The following is a 25522-nucleotide window of genomic DNA, read 5'->3' as shown; positions in this document are numbered from 1 at the left end:
CCAAAAGGGCCTATATTCCAAATAATCGTCTAACTATCGAATTTTTCAAAAAAACTTGAAAAAATTCGCTACAAGACTTGAAAAATCTATTTTGCGTGAACCACTGTGCAAAAATGGAAAAAGTTGATACTTTGAAACCGGTGTCAAACGACAGCTTATGAAGTCTAGTTTCTAATCCAAAAGGGCCTATATTCCAAATAATCGTCTAACTATCAAATTTTTCAAAAAAACTTGAAAAAATTCGCTACAAGACTTGAAAAATCTATTTTGCGTCAACCACTGTGCAAAAATGGAAAAAGTTGATACTTTGAAACCGGTGTCAAACGACAGCTTATGAAGTCTAGTTTCTAATCCAAAAGGGCCTATATTCCAAATAATCGTCTAACTATCGAATTTTTCAAAAAAACTTGAAAAAATTCGCTACAAGACTTGAAAAATCTATTTTGCGTCAACCACTGTGCAAAAATGGAAAAAGTTGATACTTTGAAACCGGTGTCAAACGACAGCTTATGAAGTCTAGTTTCTAATCCAAAAGGGCCTATATTCCAAATAATCGTCTAACTATCGAATATTTGAGAAAAACTTGAAAAAAATCGCTACAAGACCTCAAAAATCTATTTTGTGTGAACCACTGTGCAAAAATGGAAAAAGTTGATACTTTGAAACCGGTGTCAAACGACAGCTTATGAAGTCTAGTTTCTAATCCAAAAGGGCCTATATTCCAAATAATCGTCTAACTATCGAATTTTTCAAAAAAACTTGAAAAAATTCGCTACAAGACTTGAAAAATCTATTTTGCGTGAACCACTGTGCAAAAATGGAAAAAGTTGATACTTTGAAACCGGTGTCAAACGACAGCTTATGAAGTCTAGTTTCTAATCCAAAAGGGCCTATATTCCAAATAATCGTCTAACTATCAAATTTTTCAAAAAAACTTGAAAAAATTCGCTACAAGACTTGAAAAATCTATTTTGCGTCAACCACTGTGCAAAAATGGAAAAAGTTGATACTTTGAAACCGGTGTCAAACGACAGCTTATGAAGTCTAGTTTCTAATCCAAAAGGGCCTATATTCCAAATAATCGTCTAACTATCGAATTTTTCAAAAAAACTTGAAAAAATTCGCTACAAGACTTGAAAAATCTATTTTGCGTCAACCACTGTGCAAAAATGGAAAAAGTTGATACTTTGAAACCGGTGTCAAACGACAGCTTATGAAGTCTAGTTTCTAATCCAAAAGGGCCTATATTCCAAATAATCGTCTAACTATCGAACTTTTCAAAAAAAAAGGTTGAAAAAATTCGCCACAAGACTTTTCACAAGAAGATTTTTAACTTTTTTGCAAATTACAACTGTTCGCTTGGTTGATCAAACACAGATTAGAAATTGAAAAGGGTATCGAAACCAAAATGTAATTTTAAAGATAGGAAAAAATACCATTCAATGCCAGGTAGAATCCAATAAGATCAAAATATTTGCAAATTTTGAGTCAAGTCGCGTACACAGGTAAAAACTTTACTAACATACCACCTCATTAAAAAATGCAGGCAGGGAAATTTCACGATAAAAAGTATTAAACCTGCTGATGTAAAAACTCAATACACGTATTTGGAATCCTTCACTACACATGATCAAGATATTTGCAAATGGGTCAAATTGCTTACGCAGGTACTCAGCTTAACTTTCATACCTTTTCATTCAAAAAATGTAAAAGGATTCAAAATCTTTCATTGCTTTTGAAAACCCAGGCTTGGAAATTTTATGTTAAAAAGGTAAAAAACCAATTAAATATTTACGATGTAAAACTTCAAAGCATTGAAAAAACCTACATGAATTTGGAATATAGGCCCTTTTGGATTAGAAACTAGACTTCATAAGCTGTCGTTTGATACCGGTTTCAAAGTATCAACTTTTTCCATTTTTGCACAGTGGTTCACACAAAATAGATTTTTGAGGTCTTGTAGCGATTTTTTTCAAGTTTTTCTCAAAAATTCGATAGTTAGACGATTATTTGGAATATAGGCCCTTTTGGATTAGAAACTAGACTTCATAAGCTGTCGTTTGACACCGGTTTCAAAGTATCAACTTTTTCCATTTTTGCACAGTGGTTCACACAAAATAGATTTTTGAGGTCTTGTAGCGATTTTTTTCAAGTTTTTCTCAAATATTCGATAGTTAGACGATTATTTGGAATATAGGCCCTTTTGGATTAGAAACTAGACTTCATAAGCTGTCGTTTGACACCGGTTTCAAAGTATCAACTTTTTCCATTTTTGCACAGTGGTTGACGCAAAATAGATTTTTCAAGTCTTGTAGCGAATTTTTTCAAGTTTTTTTGAAAAATTCGATAGTTAGACGATTATTTGGAATATAGGCCCTTTTGGATTAGAAACTAGACTTCATAAGCTGTCGTTTGACACCGGTTTCAAAGTATCAACTTTTTCCATTTTTGCACAGTGGTTGACGCAAAATAGATTTTTCAAGTCTTGTAGCGAATTTTTTCAAGTTTTTTTGAAAAATTTGATAGTTAGACGATTATTTGGAATATAGGCCCTTTTGGATTAGAAACTAGACTTCATAAGCTGTCGTTTGACACCGGTTTCAAAGTATCAACTTTTTCCATTTTTGCACAGTGGTTCACGCAAAATAGATTTTTCAAGTCTTGTAGCGAATTTTTTCAAGTTTTTTTGAAAAATTCGATAGTTAGACGATTATTTGGAATATAGGCCCTTTTGGATTAGAAACTAGACTTCATAAGCTGTCGTTTGACACCGGTTTCAAAGTATCAACTTTTTCCATTTTTGCACAGTGGTTCACACAAAATAGATTTTTGAGGTCTTGTAGCGATTTTTTTCAAGTTTTTCTCAAATATTCGATAGTTAGACGATTATTTGGAATATAGGCCCTTTTGGATTAGAAACTAGACTTCATAAGCTGTCGTTTGACACCGGTTTCAAAGTATCAACTTTTTCCATTTTTGCACAGTGGTTGACGCAAAATAGATTTTTCAAGTCTTGTAGCGAATTTTTTCAAGTTTTTTTTGAAAAATTCGATAGTTAGACGATTATTTGGAATATAGGCCCTTTTGGATTAGAAACTAGACTTCATAAGCTGTCGTTTGACACCGGTTTCAAAGTATCAACTTTTTCCATTTTTGCACAGTGGTTGACGCAAAATAGATTTTTCAAGTCTTGTAGCGAATTTTTTCAAGTTTTTTTGAAAAATTTGATAGTTAGACGATTATTTGGAATATAGGCCCTTTTGGATTAGAAACTAGACTTCATAAGCTGTCGTTTGACACCGGTTTCAAAGTATCAACTTTTTCCATTTTTGCACAGTGGTTCACGCAAAATAGATTTTTCAAGTCTTGTAGCGAATTTTTTCAAGTTTTTTTGAAAAATTCGATAGTTAGACGATTATTTGGAATATAGGCCCTTTTGGATTAGAAACTAGACTTCATAAGCTGTCGTTTGACACCGGTTTCAAAGTATCAACTTTTTCCATTTTTGCACAGTGGTTGACGCAAAATAGATTTTTCAAGTCTTGTAGCGAATTTTTTCAGGTTTTTTTGAAAAATTCGATAGTTAGACGATTATTTGGAATATAGGCCCTTTTGGATTAGAAACTAGACTTCATAAGCTGTCGTTTGACACCGGTTTCAAAGTATCAACTTTTTCCATTTTTGCACAGTGGTTCACGCAAAATAGATTTTTCAAGTCTTGTAGCGAATTTTTTCAAGTTTTTTTGAAAAATTCGTTAGTTAGACGATTATTTGGAATATAGGCCCTTTTGGATTAGAAACTAGACTTCGTAAGCTGTCGTTTGACACCGGTTTCAAAGTATCAACTTTTTCCATTTTTGCACAGTGGTTGACGCAAAATAGATTTTTCAAGTCTTGTAGCGAATTTTTTCAAGTTTTTTTTGAAAAATTCGATAGTTAGACGATTATTTGGAATATAGGCCCTTTTGGATTAGAAACTAGACTTCATAAGCTGTCGTTTGACACCGGTTTCAAAGTATCAACTTTTTCCATTTTTGCACAGTGGTTCACACAAAATAGATTTTTGAGGTCTTGTAGCGATTTTTTTCAAGTTTTTCTCAAAAATTCGATAGTTAGACGATTATTTGGAATATAGGCCCTTTTGGATTAGAAACTAGACTTCGTAAGCTGTCGTTTGACACCGGTTTCAAAGTATCAACTTTTTCCATTTTTGCACAGTGGTTGACGCAAAATAGATTTTTCAAGTCTTGTAGCGAATTTTTTCAAGTTTTTTTGAAAAATTCGATAGTTAGACGATTATTTGGAATATAGGCCCTTTTGGATTAGAAACTAGACTTCATAAGATGTCGTTTGACACCGGTTTCAAAGTATCAACTTTTTCCATTTTTGCACAGTGGTTGACGCAAAATAGATTTTTCAAGTCTTGTAGCGAATTTTTTCAAGTTTTTTTGAAAAATTCGATAGTTAGACGATTATTTGGAATATAGGCCCTTTTGGATTAGAAACTAGACTTCATAAGCTGTCGTTTGATACCGGTTTCAAAGTATCAACTTTTTCCATTTTTACACAGTGGTTAACGCAAAATAGATTTTTCAAGTCTTGTAGCGAATTTTTTCAAGTTTTTTTGAAAAATTCGATAGTTAGACGATTATTTGGAATATAGGGCCTTTTGGATTAGAAACTAGACTTCATAAGCTGTCGTTTGATACCGGTTTCAAAGTATCAACTTTTCCATTTTTGCACAGTGGTTGACGCAAAATAGATTTTTCAAGTCTTGTAGCGAATTTTTTCAAGTTTTTTTGAAAAATTCGATAGTTAGACGATTATTTGGAATATAGGCCCTTTTGGATTAGAAACTAGACTTCATAAGCTGTCGTTTGACACCGGTTTCAAAGTATCAACTTTTTCCATTTTTACACAGTGGTTAACGCAAAATAGATTTTTCAAGTCTTGTAGCGAATTTTTTCAAGTTTTTTTGAAAAATTCGATAGTTAGACGATTATTTGGAATATAGGCCCTTTTGGATTAGAAACTAGACTTCGTAAGCTGTCGTTTGACACCGGTTTCAAAGTATCAACTTTTTCCATTTTTGCACAGTGGTTGACGCAAAATAGATTTTTCAAGTCTTGTAGCGAATTTTTTCAAGTTTTTTTGAAAAATTCGATAGTTAGACGATTATTTGGAATATAGGCCCTTTTGGATTAGAAACTAGACTTCATAAGCTGTCGTTTGACACCGGTTTCAAAGTATCAACTTTTTCCATTTTTGCACAGTGGTTCACACAAAATAGATTTTTGAGGTCTTGTAGCGAATTTTTTCAAGTTTTTTTGAAAAATTCGATAGTTAGACGATTATTTGGAATATAGGCCCTTTTGGATTAGAAACTAGACTTCGTAAGCTGTCGTTTGACACCGGTTTCAAAGTATCAACTTTTTCCATTTTTGCACAGTGGTTGACGCAAAATAGATTTTTCAAGTCTTGTAGCGAATTTTTTCAAGTTTTTTTTGAAAAATTCGATAGTTAGACGATTATTTGGAATATAGGCCCTTTTGGATTAGAAACTAGACTTCATAAGCTGTCGTTTGACACCGGTTTCAAAGTATCAACTTTTTCCATTTTTGCACAGTGGTTCACGCAAAATAGATTTTTCAAGTCTTGTAGCGAATTTTTTCAAGTTTTTTTGAAAAATTCGATAGTTAGACGATTATTTGGAATATAGGCCCTTTTGGATTAGAAACTAGACTTCATAAGCTGTCGTTTGACACCGGTTTCAAAGTATCAACTTTTTCCATTTTTGCACAGTGGTTCACACAAAATAGATTTTTGAGGTCTTGTAGCGATTTTTTTCAAGTTTTTCTCAAATATTCGATAGTTAGACGATTATTTGGAATATAGGCCCTTTTGGATTAGAAACTAGACTTCATAAGCTGTCGTTTGACACCGGTTTCAAAGTATCAACTTTTTCCATTTTTGCACAGTGGTTGACGCAAAATAGATTTTTCAAGTCTTGTAGCGAATTTTTTCAAGTTTTTTTGAAAAATTCGATAGTTAGGCGATTATTTGGAATATAGGCCCTTTTGGATTAGAAACTAGACTTCATAAGCTGTCGTTTGACACCGGTTTCAAAGTATCAACTTTTTCCATTTTTGCACAGTGGTTCACACAAAATAGATTTTTGAGGTCTTGTAGCGATTTTTTTCAAGTTTTTCTCAAAAATTCGATAGTTAGACGATTATTTGGAATATAGGCCCTTTTGGATTAGAAACTAGACTTCATAAGCTGTAGTTTGACACCGGTTTCAAAGTATCAACTTTTTCCATTTTTGCACAGTGGTTGACGCAAAATAGATTTTTCAAGTCTTGTAGCGAATTTTTTCAAGTTTTTTTGAAAAATTCGATAGTTAGACGATTATTTGGAATATAGGCCGTTTTGGATTAGAAACTAGACTTCATAAGCTGTCGTTTGACACCGGTTTCAAAGTATCAACTTTTTCCATTTTTGCACAGTGGTTCACGCAAAATAGATTTTTGAGGTCTTGTAGCGATTTTTTCAAGTTTTTTTTGAAAAATTCGATAGTTAGACGATTATTTGAAAAATATGTGCATATGTATAAGAAACTAGGCTTCCCTAGCTCTCATTTGAGACCGGTCTCATCGCCTTACTATTTTCCGTTTGTGCACAGTGGATCAATCAATTTTACAATCTTCTTTATCTTGTTAGTACGTCTTGCGGTTATTGAGGGAACTAAATTTTAATGTTGGATCTCCTTATTATTTTCTAGATCTTTTTTTGGTTTTTTGTGTTTTGAAATTTCCTTTTTATGAACAAATCCTTTTTTTTATTAATTAATTGCCTAAAAAGTTCCTTAACAGTGCTCTGCTAATGGCAGTAACAGAGGACTGTTAAGTCAGTGGTTTGTGTCTCCACTAGTTAAATTCGGAATTTATCTTCACTCACATGTTGACCCCAGGGTTTTTGTCTCGAAAATGAGTATCAATTTTTTGAAAATTAATCAACTTCGGCCCCAAATAGCTTTTATATAAATCATAATTACCATGGTCGGTGAATACATCCGATTGGGGAGGTATTTTTGGGTGGGGCGGAGTGCAAAAAAGTTTCGTACGAATCGCATTACCAATCTCCGAAATCTGGTGTTTTTGTAAATTAGGGTAATGAGAAGTGCTTTTTAGGGGAGGGATGGCACCTCCAACATTTCGATTCAAATTTGGATATCAAATTCGTGCTCCACTTGCAAATCCCTTTCATTTGAGCCCATATTGCCATGGTCGATATCAGATATCAAAATCCGTTCTTAACTCCTAAATGCCGTTGATTTAAGCTCCATATTGCCATAGTCGGAAATAAAGTTCAATTTAGGGGATGCTTTAGGGCATACCCAAAACACTTGGCTCCAAAATTGGATATCAAATTCGTTTTCTACTCTCAAATACTTTTAATTTGAGTCTCATATTGTCATAATGGGTCAAATAACCCATTTGACGTATCTTTAGGAGGAAAAGCCCCACCTAGACCCCCCTAACTTCGGTCTGATTTGGTATGCTAGATTCGAAATCTACTCCCGAATACCTTTCATTTGAGCCCCATATTGAAATGAACGTCCAATATGTCTGTTTGACGATGAGTCTGAAACTCAAATTTTAATACTATATTCGTATTCTATTCTCCAATACCATTCATTTGATACCTATATTGTCCCGATCGGTCCACTTTTGATTTTGGGTTGTGTTTTTTGCATAAGGGGGAGGGTCCGTCCCTCTTCCGATACCGAAAAATTATGAAGCCTATGTTTCCTTCCAGACCAACCTACACAATAAACGAAAATTTCAAGAAAATCGGTTCCGCCGTTTTTCAGTCAATACGAAACAAACAAACCGATTCCCATATATCCATGATTGGCTAATGTGCCCATTTTGGGCGTTTTTGTGGGGGGTGGGGTGACCTTCTATACGTCGACATGAATTTGTATGCCAGATTCGTTATCTACGCACGCATACTTTTCATTTGATACCCATATTGTCCTTATCGGTCCACTTTAGATTTTGGGTGGCGTTTTTGGTGTAACGGATACCTTTCATTTGAGTCCCATATTGTCATGATTGTCAAATAAACCTATTTTAAGGGGTTTTGGAGCTGGGGCGGCGCCCAGGTACTGGACCCAACTTTTATTATGAAATTCGTACTCTACTCTTGAATACCTTTCATAAGAATCATATATTGTCCCGATCGGACCACTTTTATTTTTGGGTAGTTCTTTTGGGAGGCCACCCTAGCGCAGAGGTTAGCATGTCCGCCTATGACGCTGAACGCCTGAGTTCAAATCCTGGCGAGACCATCAGAAAAAATTTTCAGCGTTGGTTTTCCCCTCCTAATGCTGGCAACATTTGTGAGGTACTAAGCCATGTAAAACTTCTCTCCAAAGAGGTGTCGCACTGCGGCACGCCGTTCGGATTCGGTCCCTTATCTTTGAGCTTAAAACTTAAATCAGACTGCACTCATTGATATGTGAGAAGTTTGCCCCTGTTCCTTAGTGGAATGTTCATGGGCAAAATTTGCTTTTGTATTAGTACTTTTGGGGTAAGGGGGAGGGTATATAAGATTTTGTCAAAATTTCATTTCTATAGGTAATTTTGTCGAAATTTTGTATCAATATTGTCCAAATTTTATGACTATAGGAAATTTCGTCACAATTTCTTTTCTATGCTTTATCTGAATCCCATATGATCTTTATTGGTCTATGAATTTGTTCGTGGGTTTTAGGGTCATTTAAGTTTGGATTTTAGATGCACTCCATTCTTCAAAGACTTTGTTTGAGCCCGATATTCTCATGGGGGTTTTGGTAGTGGGAATGCCCCCTGGGGTTTGTTGTTGGGTTTAAATACCTTTCATTTGAGTCCCAAATCACCGTGATCGGTATTTATGTCCGATTTAGGGGTGTTTTCGGAGGTGAGGTAGTCCCCCAGACACTTAGAACTGCAAGAAATAACAGCATCGTTCTCTTCTCTCAAATACCATTTACTTAAACCCCGTATTGCCATTGGTTTAAAGGGAGTGTATGGAATGGAGCGTCCCCCAAACACTTGGCCCCAACATTGGTCATCAAATTCGTTCTCTAATCTCAAACAACTTTCATTTGAGCCACATATTGCAATGGTCGGTAAATTTTTACACTTTGGGGAGGGTTTTGGGTCAGGGGCGGTGCCTCAAATACATGGTCCCACATTTGGATACAAGATTCGTAGTATTCTACTCCCAAACACCTTTATTAAAGTCCTATATTACGATGATCAGTAAATAATTTCTGTCTGTGGGGTATTTTGGGGAAGCGATAGACCCCCAGAGAATTGATCCCAAAAGTGGTAATCAATGTTGTGCTCTACTCCCCAATACCTTTCATTTGAGCCTCACATTGACATTGTCGGTATATATGTACGATTTAGGGATTTTTTAGGGAATGGGCATCACCATCGTGCTCTATTCTCATATATCATTTTTATATATCTACTCGAAAAAACCTTTCATTTGAGCCCCATATTTCCATAGTCGGCACACATGTCCGGTTTGGGGGGTGTTTTGGGTGATGGGGCAGCCACTCAGTGACTTGGTCCTGAAAATTTATATCAGATTCGTGTTATACTCTTCAATACCTCTTATTTGAGCCCCATATTACAATGGTTAGCAAATACGTCCCATCTAGGTGGTGTTATGGGTGTGGGGTGGCCCTATAGACACTTTTCCCGAATATTGATATCAAATTCGTGCTTTACTCCGAAATTCCTTTCATTTGAGCCCCATATTGCTATGGTCGTAAATTTTTCTTTTTTGGCGTGTTTTTGGGGAGGGGCGGCCCCCCATTTGAGTATCAGATTCGTTATTCTACACTCAAATACCATTTATTTAAGGCCCATATTGCCATGGTCAGTAAATAAGTCCTGTTTGGGGGTGTTTTGGGGACCAGAAACTCGGTCCCACATTTGGATATCAGATTCGTAGTCTACTCAAAAATACCTTTCATTTGAGTCCCATAGTGATTTGGTCGGTAAATATGTCCAATTTAGGGGTGTTTTGGGGGTTGGTGTGCTCCCCCTAACACTTGGTCCGACAATTCGAAATCAGATACGTTTTCTTATCCTAAGTACCTTTCACTTGAGTCCCATATTGTCGTGATTGGTCTAAATATATATTTGGTGGGTTTAGGGGGAGGCCCCCTAGGTATCCCATTCGGACACCAAATTTTTATTTTTAGGTTACTATAAGAGAGCACACAAATTTTCGCTTAAATCGCACCATCCATTACCGAGATCTGGCGTTTCTGAAAATTAAGGTAATGGAGAGGGTCCGCCCCCTTTCAGATATAGAAAAAACGTAGTACCCAATTTTCACCACGGGATCATTATGCACCATTTTGCCTTTCAACCTTAAGGAACACACAAACAAAGCGAGAAACAAACACAAATTGATTTTTATATATAAGATTTTGTCAAAAATTTTGAAATTTTTTCAAAATTTAATTTCTATATGAATTTTTATTAAAATTTAATTTCAATAAGAAATTTTGTTAAATTTTTGTTTTCTATAGATAATATTGTTGAAATTTCATTTCTATAGGAAATTTTATCAAAATTTCAGGGCAAAGATCATAAAATTTTACAATTTTGGTTTGTTTCTCGTTCCAGACGACCTCAATGTTTGGAGATTTTCAACACACACAAACCAATATTGGACGCGTTTCGTTTTTGATTAGAAGTCCTTTCAACCATATTAGGTGTGACAGCTTCAAGGTCCGCACGTTGGTATGTTCACAACACGCTCGACAACCCAGTCTATTAGCTGAACTTTTCCCAATGCATGAATTTTCGTGCAATTTCTGATTTTTTCGGTCTACAACAATTACACTACTCCCATGATTCTGGGCATCTGTTGGAAGTCGTATCGATGGCTTCGAACACAAGACAATGGCAACGGTTCCGCTGTTGCTCCATGTGCCCAGGTTCAAGAGCGAGAGCTGTTGCCGTTGTCTAGCGTTCAAAGCCATCAATACAACTTCCAACAGATGCACGGAATCATGTGCATACTATGGGGGTAGTGCAATTGTTGTAGACAAAAATCTGTCATTACACTAAAATTCATGCATTGGGAAAAGTACAGCTAATAGACAGGGTTGTCGAGCGTGTTTAAAGTGGTATTTATATCATACAGGCGTTTCCGCTATAAATACGATACAAATGCAACATATTCTAACCAAAGACGAAACGCGACCCAAAGTGGTTGGTGTGTGTATCTATCTCTGACTTTCCTTTTCCATTTGAAAACAAAATCTCCGATCATTGAGCTCATCTCGAAAGAGAAAAAAATACAAATTTCATTTCTATAGGAAATTTTGTGAAAATTTCATTTCTAAAGAAGATTTTGTCAAAATTTCAATTTATTAGGAAATTTTGTCAAAATTTCGTTTTTATAAGAAAATTTTGTTAAAATTTCCATTTTTTAGGAAATTTTGTTAAAATTTCGTTTTTATAGGAAATTTTGTTAAAATTTCGTTTTTAAAGGAAATTTTGTCAAATTTCCTATAAAATTTCAAACTTCGTTTTTATAGGAAATTTTGTCAAAATTTCGTTTTTATAAGAAATTTAGTCAAAATTTCGTTTTATAGGAAATTTAGTCAAAATTCATTTCTATAGGAAATTTTGTAATTTTAAATTTGTGATTTAAAAAAAATGTTTATATTTTTCAAAGCTGAAGTACAGCACTTGATCCGCTAAGCAAGGCCTTTAATCATTTGCCTGGCCTTTTTAAGATCAAAGTCCCATGCGGAAATATTTCTAAAATAGCATAAAAATCACGGACTGCCGTCTTTGTTAAAAGAGTAACTCGTGAATCAATGTACAATGTGAATCAGTTTTTAGATTAAGAAGGGGAAAGCACACAAAGAAAATAAGTGATAGTGATATGAACCTAAATGGACAGTCATTAAAGTGATGGTGTAATTTATTTTTATATTATTGTAATTTCACATTTTTTTCTAAATTCCAATCATTATATTTTTAAGACTGCCACTATACGTCATTCCTTTGTCATTCCGTTTGTAACACATTGAAATGCTGATCTAATACACTATAAAGAACAGAATATATATTCGTGATCCCCATGACATTTTAAGTCGATCTAGGCATGTCCGTCTGTCTATCGAAAGCACGCTAACTTTTAAGCGGAGTCAGGCTAGACGCTTGAAGTTTTGCAAAAATACTTCCTATTGGTGTCGGTTTTCGGTTGGGATTGTTAATACACCCAGGGAAAAGTTAATACTAAACGGGATCATTTCAGTACCATACGGTATTGATAGTAAAGCAACGCCGTATGCTACAAAACCGATGCCGGATGGTATGGATGAAACATAAAAAATTTAGTACCGTTTGGTACTAACATTATTACCGAACTGGTATTGGTTCTAATACCAATCTGTTATTGATTTTAGCACCACGCCGTTATTGACTATTCCACCTCCTAATGAACCAAAAAAAATCTATAGGCCATATCGGTCCATGCATAACCAGTTATAGCTGCCATATAAAACTATCTCCCGATTTGACTTCCTAAACTTTTGGAGGGCGCAATTCTTATCCGGTTTGGATGAAATTTTGCACGTAGCGTGTTGTTTTGACTTTCAACTATTGTGCCAAGTATGGTCTAAATCGGTTCATAACCTGGTGTAGCTGCCAAATAAACTGATCTCCCGATTTGTTTTCCTAAATCTCTGGTGGGAGCAATTATTACTCGATTTCCTTGAAATGTTGGAGATGTTATTATACCCTCCATCATAGGATGGGGGTATACAAGTTTCGTCATTGTTTGTAACACCTCGAAATATACGTCAAAGACGACATAAAGTTTATATATTCTTGGTCATCATGACATTTTAAGTCGATCTAGCCATGTCTGTCCGTCCGTCTGTCTGTCGAATGCACGCTAACTTTCAAAGGAGTAATGCTAGCCGCTTGAAATTTAGCACAAATACTTCTTATGGATTGGCCCATATCGGTCCATGTTTTGATATAGCTGCCATATAAACCGATCTTGGATCTTGACTTCTTGAGCCACTAGATGACGCAATTATCATCCGGTATGGATGAAATTTTGCATGAGGTGTTTTATTATGATTTCCAACAACTGTGCTAAGTATGGTAGAAATCGGTCCATAACCTGATATAGCTGTCATATACACCGATCTGGGGGTCGTGACTTCTTAAGCCTCTAGAGGGCGCAATTCCTTTCCGATTTGGCTGGAATTCGGTGTAACGATTTTCGTTATGACTTCCAACAACTGTGCTAAGTATGGTTCAAATCGGTCCATAACCTGATATAGCTCCCATATAAACCGATCATGGATAATGACTTCTTGAGTCACTAGAGGGCGCAATTCTCATACGATTTGGTTGAAATTCTGCATGAGGTGTTTCGTTATGATTTTCAACAATTCTTCTAAGTATGGTTCAAATCGGCCCGTAACCTGATATAGCTGCCATATAAACCGATCTTAGATCTTGATTTCTTGAGCCGATAGAAAGTGCAATTCTCATCCGGTTTGGATGAAATTTTGGGTAAGGTGTTTTGTTATGATTTCCAACAACTGTGATAAGTATGGTTGGAATCGGTCCTTAATATAGCTGCCATATAAGAGGGCGCAATTTGTGTCCGATTTGGCTGAAATTCGGCATGAAGTGTTTCGTTATGACTTCCAACAACTGTGCTAAGTATGGTTCAAATCGGTTCATAACCCGATATAGCTGCCATATAAACAGATCATGGATCTTGACTTCTTGAGCCACTAGAGGGCGCAATTCTCATCCGATTTAGATGAAATTTTGCATAAGATGTTTTGTTATGATTTCTAACAACTTTGCTTAGCATGGTTGAAATTGGTCCATAACCTGCTATAGCTGCCATATAAACCGATCTGGGGTCTTAACTTCTTGAGCCTCTAGAGAGCGCAATTCCTGTCCGATTTGAATCAGACCATAACTTTATATAGCTCCAATAGCATAGCAATTCTTTTGTTTTGTCTGTGGGTCTTCAACTCACTTTGAACCCTCGGTCCTACATATTGTTGGAAAGTGTTTGGACCACCTTCATCAAAAGACAAATTTCTAGCGGACCTATATAGTATTCACGAGGCACTTAATACTTATCTATTTAAATATTCCCACATTCTACAAACATAAAAATAATGTTTGCTTTGGATCAAACAACTTTATATTTAAAAAATCCCAGTTTAAATTTATTTTTTAAGATTTTTTTATTTATTTGTAGTTTTTTTTTTATTATAATTCTGGCATATTAATTGACGAATAAAATAATAATAATAATGACTATCATTACGAGTTTTTCTAAAACTATGTAGATTTCTTTTTAATTTCTTTGATGCGTCTTTATTACTTTTTTTATTGATTTTAATTTGATTTGTTTATTTTTTAAACTTTTTATGGAATTTAGATTTACCCATTGAGAGTCGGAGGTTCTCTACACTCAGCCGCCTCAAGTGGTAAGATAAAGCGAAAAGAAACTTAACCATAAGTAAATAAATCATCACAAAATCATTAGAAGACTGTCTTCTTCAGTTGGTGGTGGTGGTAGTATGTGGGGTGGGTGACAATGGGGCTGCAATGTTATGCTAAGTTTAAGGGGGTATGATGATATCTTTCGAGTAACTGATAAACAACCACCGTTGTCACCACCAAGGAAAATGATAAATTAAACAAATTGAAAAATAATTTATAAAACAACATAAAAAAAAACCCAACAAATGCTTTGACTGTGCTCTTTTTTTCAATGGAATATCATAAATTTGGGAAAGCCACAAAGAAAAAGAGCCATAAATGAAGTAATTTATTGATTAAGTTTCAAGAAATAATAATGTTGACGATTAATTTATGTTTTTGGTAATGTTTTGTTTTGTTTTTAATACATTTCTTATATTCCTATTGAGTGAAAATAAAAATACTATAAATTTTAACAAAATTTGAACCAAAAATAAAAAGCACAGCTTATACAGAATGTTTTAATAATAAATGTTCATTTGTTGTTGTTGTTGTAGTTATTGTTCAGTGGTAAATGTGTGCTGTTTATAGTACTCTTCCTCTCCTTCGCTTGGGTTAGGGAATTTACAAATCCTTATCGAACAAGAATTCACCCAAAGCACCATGATTGGTCATCATCTTCTTGAGAGTGCTCAATTTGCCAGCCAATTCACGTTGTCCGTGCAATTGTTCCTCCAAATAGACACCAGTCAAGTAGTCAACCAAGTGATAGTAGTTGTATTTCTTCTCACAGACACCGATCAATTTACGAATGGACTTGGTGACTTCGGTTTCCAATTTAAGGGCATCTTCCAAGGCTTCGGCACCACTTTCCCATTCATCCTTGCTGACGGTCTAAAAAGAGGGAAACAACAAACCAAATGATACAAATTTTTGAAAATTGTTAAAAAAAATTTTCTTTTAATAAATATTTTTTTAATTTTTTTATATTTTTTATTAACATTTTTTTTACATTTTTTTATTTTTTTTTAAAATATTTTTTTTAATATTTTTTAAATTTTTCAATTTTTTTATAGTTTTTTTATATTTTTCTTTAATTTTTAATATTTTTTTCAAATTTTTCATATTATATCCCTGCCCTTTTGTTTGGCAATACTTACAGGAGTGACAATCAAATTGGTGACTTCATCGGTCAATTGACCACGCATGGACAAGTATTCAATCAATTTGGAACCATGTTCACGTTCCTCCTTGGCTGATTTGAAGAACAACTCAGCAAAGCCTGGACGATTGACAGTATCGCGTGAGAAATAGGCACCCATGGCCAAGTATTGGTAGGAAGCATGAATTTCCTTTTGGATTTGAGCACGCATGGCCACCAAACAGTCACCACGCAAATCAATCCATTCGGTAGGTAATTCAGGGTTGGCCAATGAACCTGAAATTAAAAAAAAGTTTTTAGTAAAAGAAGAATAATAGGAAAAAAAAGACAACCGACGATTAGTAAACAAAGTGTTTAATCATTTAATTTAAACCATTAATCCGGCGCCCTTTTTAAAATATGCCCTTTTTAGTGTTCAAATGATAACACAATCACAGGCTATGCTAGAAGTGGATTATTACGATTTCGATTGTAAGGTTTTTAATCTCACGGATTTGCCCATGGATTACAACTGAAATGTGATAAGATTTAGGTTTTTTCTAAAGAAGAGCCTTTAAAAGTTTATGATTGGCAACTGTAAAGGTTTTTATGTAGGGAAATCTAATCGTAAAGTACAAAATCGATTGCATGACAATGGGGAATCTGTTACCAAGTTATATTTTTTGTTTTAGCCACAGCTTAGCGTTGTTTGGTTAGTAGGGCGGCCCTTTGGCTTACAACGAAGTGGCCTGAGGAAAATGTTCTAGGCACAAATAAGGCTCCTACGGGCTAAGTAGTCAAATCGGAGGAAACGTTTATATGGGACCTATATATTTTTCGGGCCTATCTACACTCTTTTCTGTGTGGCTATGGAGGTCATAGTGTACTTCATATATCAAATTGCAGCATAAATCGGCCTAGGTGGCCAAATTTGAACCGCTATATTTCATTTGCGATCCCCAACGATCTACACCAAATAAAAGGAGATAAAAGATCTAACGTTTTGCTGTTGTTGGTTAGAAGAGAAGTCCACTCGTCGTATCCTTCTCGAAATAGCAATCGCAATTGTTAAACACGCTAGAATTTTCTATTGTCAATCTCATGGTAGACGGTTGTACGTGCCGGATTACCCCGATGGTATCCTTCATCGGCTAGAGCTTTCGCCTCGGTGTACAACACACTGCTGCACAACAACTACATCCTATTGTCTATATATGAACCAATTTACAGCTTGATTGCCCTATATTCTAAAATTCTAATGTCAGCTGATAGAAGGCCTACATCTATTGTGAATGACATAACTAAGTCAATCAAACAGTCAACAGTCAAACAGCCTTACCAACAATGTATTGAAATACATAAAAGTATGCATTTGGCATATTCATGCATAATCACTTCATGACTGATCTAAATACATCGTCTCTGGCTTCCAAAATGTAATAAACTACCATAATCCTAACCATGCTTGTGCAAAATGATTGCATTTGGCTTCTATAGAAAATTCACAATCGAGATGAGGCTCTAAGCAGCAATTCACAATAAGTGTATACTACAAAGTGTTAAAAATAGCAGATAGACAACAAGATCAAATATGGAACTTATCTAAATACAGTAGCCTATAAATAGCATTAAGTCTTGGTGGGTACACTCCCTCATCATGTATGCATGTTTGCATATATGTATGTATGCTTTATAAACCTTTGAGATATTTACCCTTATAAAAATAGCCATTATTTCTTTTGTGTGGAAATTCGCAATTGAGTTTAGATGCAATTCACAATAAAGCAGCAATTCACAATTAAAATATACTACAACATGTTGTCTGTAGAAGACGGAAAAAAGGGTGCAAATATAAAGCAAATTTATATACAATGGCTTTTATATGCCAAACTAAATCGTTGTGGGTTGTCCTCTGCAATACGTATGTGTGTATGTAGCCTATGTAATTGCATTTTACCCTTATAAAAATATACAGCCTTTTAGCAACATCTTGAAATTGTTGCCCTTATTCTTAGCTCTTAAGGCTTTGGCAATGACTAAAAAATTTGCGGGATTTCATCACAAGGGTAAATTACCCTAGACGACATCATCTTTTTTTCCCCATCTAATTGCGTTAAAATCGAAAAAAATATTCCATAATTAGTCAGAAGGTAAATTCCCTCAATAAGGCAAATAGAGCAAAGAACCGACAATTAGAGCATAATACAATACCACAAGAAAAAGCATCACAATAGAATCCCATGAAGCTATTGAAAGGAGAGTAGCGCACATTACAAATTCATGCAACTATTGTTGCACACATATATACAAGTATATTGAAGGCACAGCATCTCACCATTGCAATACACAAGAGAGAACAAAAACACTTTGTTCTCTCTTTTTCAAAAATCCAATAGTTGATTTATGAGAGAACCCCTAAACAAAGCCGTGTGCAAAAGTTAGTTGTTATTTAATTTTAATTGTTTTTGTGAGTGAAAAACATTTCTAGACAAAAAAATGAGAGGGAATTTGCTCTCTTTGTACTTTTTTTATTCTTTAGCGGGTTCATGTGAACTTTTCTTATCAATTTGTTTTTTTATATGATGCTAGTCGTACAACTTTTTGTATCAGCACTTTTGTTTATTTTTTACATCATGGCTGCGGCTTTGTTTAATTTTGCTATTATTGTTGTTGTCTTCATCGCAAGCCATGTGGTGTTATTGTTTTTGCTTTCCTAGTTTTTTTGTATAATTGTTTTTGCTGCGGCGGCTTGAAAACAATGATCTTTTGCTAAGCCGTGTGCAAAACTATGTCTGGGGAATAGATTTAGTGAGAGATTGAATGTATGTGTGTGTGCGGGTGTAAGAGGAAGAGACTTAGCAAGAGATTGAGCATAAGCTTCAAAATAACGTCATTATTGTGTGAGTTTTAAGGGTGGAATATGAAATAATGAAAAAAAAACAAATTACCTAAGTAGGAAGGTATATTACGGAAATTACAGAGTTAATTAAACTAAAATAGGTAAGATGTTTAATAAGAATTATAGGGACCTAAACTCATTGTTTTAAATAACCATGGGTACCAATATTTTACTTTTATTTACATTTTAATAAAAACTGTTAAAGTGCAATGTTTTTCATTTGTTTTAAATATGTTGAAAAGCAACTAAATATGCAAAATTTATCGAAAAAAGTGATTTTCAATTTCCTGGGTTGGGGGCTACAATTATTCTGGAGGGCTAAGCTAGCACAGAGGCCTTACTACGCTTAGAGGAATTCCATGTGACTCTTCTCAACATTTCGTAGCCTATTATTCATACATTCTTCAACTAATGTTTATTGCTTTCAAGCATCTTTATAAATTCCTTTAGCTCTTCTTGGGACTTCAACTCATAATATCTAAAGACCGTGTGCAAAAATCGCTAATAGATCAAAGTTCTTACAATAGACGACAGTTAAATCATTACTAAACAGAACAAAAATGCAATTAACTACGTGTCCATTTATAATGAATCAGAAATAAATAATGACGTTTGTAAGTCGACCGAAGATGCTCAATGGCATTCAATTTCTTAGTATTCGTCTTTCGATCAATACAAAGTTCATTAAAAGTTAAGAAAAGTGAGAAGTAAGCTTGTCACGAGTTTGCCCATGTTCCTTAATGGAATGTTCATATGCAAATTTGCAACTTCTCGGTACAAACCGATCCAATCTTCCTTTTGATTTTTTTGACATTTTATAGGGGCTTAAATTGTCATAGGTATTTTGAAATTATTGGGTTGACCAAAAAGTAATTGCGGATTTTTCATATAGTCGGCGTTGACAAATTTTTTCACAGCTTGTGACTCTGTAGTTGCATGCTTTCTTCTGTCAGTTATCAGCTGTTACTTTTAGCTTGCTTTAGAAAAAAAGTGTAAAAAAAGTATATTTGATTAAAGTTCATTTTAAGTTTTATTAAAAAGGCATTTACTTTCTTTTATACAATCCGCAATTACTTTTTGGGCAACCCAATATAAAACTCCCCTCAACATCTGATTTGCCTAAAAGCTATTCCACCAGAATGTCTGGTTGTACAAAATGTATTCTAATATACCACCATATATAAATACGTCACTTTGTAGCTCTCCAAAAACAAAATCAGATATTGGTTCCAAAGTACGACTTATTTATTCCATAATAAGGCAGAGGAAAAACTCTGTAAATAAAAACAATGGGGTCTTGCTTTGCATTACCAATACAATACAAAAAGCCGTGTGCAAAATTGTGCCTTATGTATGTATTTCAAATATAGGGGAGAGAGAGGAAGAGAGAGTGAGATAAGATTGCTCACATATTAAGCAACGAAATGCTGTCATTACAAATTCAGAGATAACTAAGAGAAGTTAATGCAAAATTGACATAAAAGAAAAAACAAAACAATGCAGACAAGTTATTTACAGAGCAGCTAACAACAAAGGCTCAAAAAACATTTCGAACTGTTTAAATGTAAATAACTGTAGACTTTAGAAGTCAAATCGAGGGATAGGCTTTAGTGAAAAAAATTGTTTGCTGATCTAGGTCATATTTGAATTGGTCATAAGTGGACTTCACGTACCTAGTTTTGGCACATTTGGATTAAAATTAAGGCTTATAGAATCGGTTTAAATTAAGGCTATATCTTTCTGCTGATCAGGGCAGTATGCACTTCACCTGCCTAGGTAAGCCCAATTAAATGAAAATTTTGGCTTCCATGTGCTCTAGAAATCAAATGTGAAGTTAAATTTTAATAAGGACTTGAAAATTGAAATATCAAACCCATGAACACCATGAAGACCATTTGCCATATCCAATAATCAATTTTTATTGATCAAATATAGCAACGTTACGGCCCGGTATACATACATATGTATACCGCATCTTGAGATGCTCAGCTAAGAAATATGGGGCGCTTCAACAGATTGCGGATAGGTTGAAATGCTTAACTGGCGAGAATCGCTGCTGAAGCCAGTATAGGATTCCAGCCGTTTTCCCTTCTCTTACCAATAGCTAAGATGCTTCAGGCTCCTTCCGAGTTTTTTGGAACATTCACATGTGCTGAATATCAGCAAGGGTTTTTTATTAATAACAAGGCACTATGACTGCTTTGCACGCCATGGTGTTCACCTTTATCTTTAGATGCTCAGCTTAGAAAAATGGGGCGATTCAACAGGTTACGGATAGGTTGAAATGCTTAGCTGCACTGCAGATGACGGCAATCGCTACTGAAGCCAGTATAGGATTCCAGCCGTTTTCCCTTCTCTTAGCAATAGCTAAGACGCTTGAGGCACTACTCCTTTCGAGCTTTTTGGAGCATTTCCATGTGTTAAACATCAGCAAGGATTTCATTAATAACAAGACACTATGACTGCTTTTGCACGCCATAGCTGCACATAAACTCGAGTTCTCAAAGAGGCCAAGCTGTGTCATGGGACTATAGTCGGGGCCTTTGATCTATCGCGCCTACTGCATACGGTTTTATGTACCAGAACGAGTGAGCCTTCCCAGAGGCTGGTCGGGGATCGCTACCCGCCTTCCAAACGCCTATGAGTGGCTACAACAACATCTGAGGCTTTCGATTTGTTCCGAATTGCCAGCGTTTTGAGAATACCGCCTAAATGCCCCTTCAGCTAAGACTGCAAATTTGAATCCCGATTTATATGAGCGAAGAAATAAGTCGAACCTACGTGGAGTGATGTCTCTGGCACTGTGTTACCTTTATCTATCATCTAATCCACACTCTCCAGAGTGTGTGGAAATTATCGCACACGTGGAAGATTGTACGCTCATGAATTCACGCGGTATGATAAGCCTCACAGCGTCGACCATATTTCGCTGGAAAAAATTTGAAGATATGTGCCACCATGGCAGCCGGTTGTACGTACCGGATTGGCCCGATGGAGTCTTTCATCGGCAAGGGCTACCGCCTCTGTGTGCAACACACTGCTACAACAAAACCAAATCGTCAGTCACATTGTTCGCCGTATCGACAAAGCAAGTAACATAGACAGTTGGATGACTCTCCCATAAGGAGACAAAAGTTCCCTCCCATGCTAAATCGCAGCAGCCATTCAAATTACTAAATTGTGAATAGGCTACCAACGTCCAGAGACATAGTATGGAATGTTCCTGATCTAGATTCAGATCAATCAGATTTATAAGAACACTCGAGAATACGGTAGCGGAAAAGCTATTCTAACTTTGTTGATTTTCCTCTTTCCGATGCTCCTGTTTAAAACCAGGCTTTTTTTAACATTAGAAATATTGGGGCCATATTTGAGGCTGTTAATAACACACTGCTTAACATCGACAATGTGAAGTGACATGTTTGACTGTAATGTTAACATTACAACAAGGCCTTATGTCAAATTAAAATAACTGGAATGTTATAATAGCACTGACTGCAATATTGCCCCATTTCATTTTAAAAAAATCAACCCTGACAATAAAAAATCTATTATGGCTACTCTCACTTTCGTTACCCCACACAACATTGTTACGAAATTTGAGGCAAAGATAAAATAGGAAAATAACGTTAGTTATGCAAAGACGAAAATGTAAAATCGATAATCATACATAACGGGGACTTGAATTGCGTATACAAAATAAAGCAAGAACTGGTTTTTGTCAGGGTCAGCATTAATAATGACGTTGCTTGAGAGTTGAATGTTTTTGAGAAAAGGGAAGAAAATAAACTAAAGAAATTTTCAAAGCAAACAATTCCAATTAACAAAAACAAATGTTAAACCGCTTTAAAATTTAACAGAAAGAGAACGGCTAGCAAGTTCCACATGAGATGAAAAAAAGTCTAACCCTCTCTGCTACTGGTGTATGAGAATTTTCTGAAATTATGCTCTTTGCTTTGTCCTCTTCATAACACATTTATGTATGTAGTATAGAATACGAGGTGATTTCTTTGTCTTGTGTTGTTGTTTTCATTATTTTATAAAATTATCATAAAATGCGCACTTAATTTATGGAAAACTAAACTTTTAAAAACACTTTGTTTACTTGGTAAATTGTTAGAAAAAATTAATCTTTGATACTTACATTTAAGTTCGGCAAAAACGGCTGGGGCCACCACAGCCAAAATGCAGAATCCCACTAAGAATTTCATCATGTTTGCTTCTTCTATTTTTACACAAAATCACAGATTTCACAATATTGAAATGTTGCTCCTTTTATTTTGCTTTAGTTCAGAGTGTTCTTCTTCGGAAAAAGTGTCTCACTTTGCTAGATGCACAAAAGAAAATGAATTGATTTGGTCAATTGTTCCACAATTAAATACAAAACGAAAGAATGGGCCCAGGCTACTCGGACTAACAACTGATGATTATGAGATATGATGAATAAAATTCAACTTCACAAGCTCTAAATGTGTGTCTGTCTGTTTGCTTTTGTTAGGTGGATTACCGTGTATTGCTTGGTTGACTGGCTTTTTCTTTCGTTGCTTTTGTTGTTGGTGTTTTTTTTTCTATATTAAACTGTCAAAAACCTTTATACGCACTGGCATAGAAGGCGACCGTCGTAATTGAGTTTGTTGCAAACGATGTACCTTTGACAATTGAAATCTTTTTGCTTGAGTTTTATTAATTCCCTCTGTGAGGAGGTGAAATAATTTTTGTATTCTTTATTTGCGTATGCCTCAGCGAAACGTACGAGCGTACAAATATGAACTGTTTGATGTTGAGACGGTGTTAAACACTTTTAAATAAGGCAACGGCAACTACTGTTGGAGCGCAAGCAAAAGCAAAAAGAAAACACAAACACACACACACGTGGCTCCACAATACAAATTTAATTTTAGTCTCTCTCACAGTAAATTTTGCTAGGGACTCTCTTTCGTTGGCACTCAAAGCGCTATCAAATAAATTTCTTATCTTCTGTATTTACATAAAATCCAAAATGTCGTCGCTGTTCAATTGAATTTTGTACTTTTTGTAGATAATTTCACAAGCGGCACGTTTAAAAAATAGTTTTTAATTGCACTCATTGACAATAGAAATGAATTGAAAAATTGCACTCTGCACACTGTTGTTGTAGTTACGCTCTTTTTGGGTCCACTTGAAAATATGCAATATGGCTGTCATGGCGTCTCGTTGATAGCGAATTGATTTTGTTTTTATCTCTAACAGCTGTTTTTTGTTATTGTTAGCCATTGGTATACAATTTCCTTGCACTCTTTCGAATGTTGCATAGTAGGCCGTTGAGTAGAGTTGCCGTGCTAGACACTTTTTATCTTGATGATAAGGAGACATTTTAATATGGTGGACTTTTGTTGTGCTACATGCAAAAGTGAAAACCACGTCATTGTTTGATATGTAACGTGACTAAGTTCTAAGTATTATACAAATTAATTTCATCACATTTTTATGATAAGTTTCATGAATAAAAATATTGGATAATAATTTGTGTCTACAAATGTTAACTATATTGACATTTATGCCTACAAATGTCAACTATATTGACATGTATGGAATTTATCATAAAACGTGATGGTTCACACAAATTATGATAATTTGAGAACATAGCAACTAGGAATATATAAGGAATATACAGATACGACATAAAAAATTTATTTTCGTTAATCTTTGCCTTGGTGCACAGATAGGGCTTGACAATAGGGTAAAATCTCATGGTCAAATCCCCAACGTGAAAATTCCTCATACTAGGCCGTTTGACCATCACATGGAAGATATTAACAAGTAGATCGAAACTGCGAAAAGCAACTTAGAAGTTTGGATATATTACACTTGAAACGTTTTAAATGGTGATTTAAAACCCCATACGAGTAAAGCATGTACTTTATTAATCGTCTTGACATTCTTAGTCGATCTAGTTTAGCGAACGTCCGTCCGTTTAGCGAAATAACAATACCGCATTGAGTTTTGACACAGATAATTTTTTTCCTTTTAGGCTGTTGAAAATTGGGACGAGTGTGCCAAATCGGTTGATATTTGGAGATATTTGTCATATAAAACGGTTCGCATTTGGAAATATTTCATATATAGTGGTTCTTCGATTTAACCTTGAAATTTAAATTTAAAAAAATATATACAATCTTCGCCCTAACAGGCAGAAAAGCTTGAAGGTTATGTTTTTAGTTTCTCTTTCTAACTATTGTTAAATTAAACTTTCTTTGGCAGATGTGACCTTTATTTTACGGGGTCTAATTTCGCAGATTTCACAGTCTCTATAATATTAAATTAATTTTAGTTGTTGAAGTTCCTTATTTTTTATTGTATTAATTTTTATAATCTACGAAAATAAAGGAAAAAAAGTAAAAATGTGTTAAGTTCGTCGGGGCCAAATCCTATGTACCCACCATGGATAGTAAACGTACAAAATTTATGACAATTCAGCCAAAATTTAAGCCTCTTGGAAGTAGTATACTAATCAGGGGATCGATTTATATGGAGCTGTATCAGATAATAGACCGATTTGGACCATACTATACACTTGTTGTGCCCCAAAGTTTGGATTCCAATTATCCGTGTGGTCCGACAGGATTTCGACCACAAACTATCCCAATCAAATTGTTGTCTTATGTTAGGCCTACTCCCAAATGCTAGAGCAATTCGTCAGACGTAGGAGGAATGTCCTCAAGTTACTTGGGGTGCCAACGCATACGGGTTTTGACAAAGAACCATTATTGACTACATAAAAAGCAACAGGACGGTCAGTTAACCACTAAATATGCAGTGCCGTTGGGGCTTTGCCAGCTGTGCAAAACACAGTGAAATAAGATTCAGACCTGCCAGAATGCTGACCTATGAACTGGGAAGGACTGCCTTTTCAGTTCTCGTGTAAACCACCTTCATTAGGCGGTCATAACG

General features: G+C 35.1%; 1 protein-coding gene across 3 annotated transcripts; it reads right to left on the bottom strand.

The window, feature by feature from the left end:
• Positions 1 to 14942: 14942 nt before the first annotated feature.
• LOC106086121 (ferritin heavy chain) lies at positions 14943 to 23681 on the bottom strand. 3 transcript variants are annotated; one of them, XM_013250656.2, is made up of 4 exons: positions 23580 to 23681; positions 22737 to 22919; positions 15713 to 15990; positions 14943 to 15446 (listed from the first exon to the last, which is right to left on the bottom strand). In XM_013250656.2, the coding sequence occupies exons 2-4, from the start codon at positions 22804 to 22806 to the stop codon at positions 15177 to 15179; spliced, it is 618 nt and encodes a 205-aa protein (XP_013106110.1). In that variant the 5' UTR covers positions 22807 to 22919; positions 23580 to 23681; the 3' UTR covers positions 14943 to 15176. The 3 variants fall into 3 exon arrangements, with proteins under 3 accessions (XP_013106110.1, XP_013106108.1, XP_013106109.1); XM_013250654.2 differs by lacking the exon at positions 23580 to 23681 and adding an exon at positions 23100 to 23395; XM_013250655.2 differs by lacking the exon at positions 23580 to 23681 and adding an exon at positions 23242 to 23395.
• Between the last annotated feature and the right edge of the window lie 1841 nt (positions 23682 to 25522).

Source organism: Stomoxys calcitrans, chromosome 2 (assembly GCF_963082655.1).
Source record: "Stomoxys calcitrans chromosome 2, idStoCalc2.1, whole genome shotgun sequence".
Lineage (NCBI taxonomy): Eukaryota > Metazoa > Arthropoda > Insecta > Diptera > Muscidae > Stomoxys > Stomoxys calcitrans.
This window is presented reverse-complemented; position numbering and strand designations above follow the sequence as displayed.

Excerpts from the sequence above, each read along its gene's own strand:
- LOC106086121 (XM_013250656.2), bottom strand. The coding sequence starts at position 22,806 with ATGATGAAATTCTTAGTGGGATTCTGCATTTTGGCTGTGGTGGCCCCA. Across the intron at positions 15,991-22,736 it reads CGTTTTTGCCGAACTTAAAT|GTTCATTGGCCAACCCTGAA; the intron begins GTAAGTATCAAA and ends TTTTAATTTCAG. Across the intron at positions 15,447-15,712 it reads CCAATTTGATTGTCACTCCT|ACCGTCAGCAAGGATGAATG; the intron begins GTAAGTATTGCC and ends CCCTCTTTTTAG.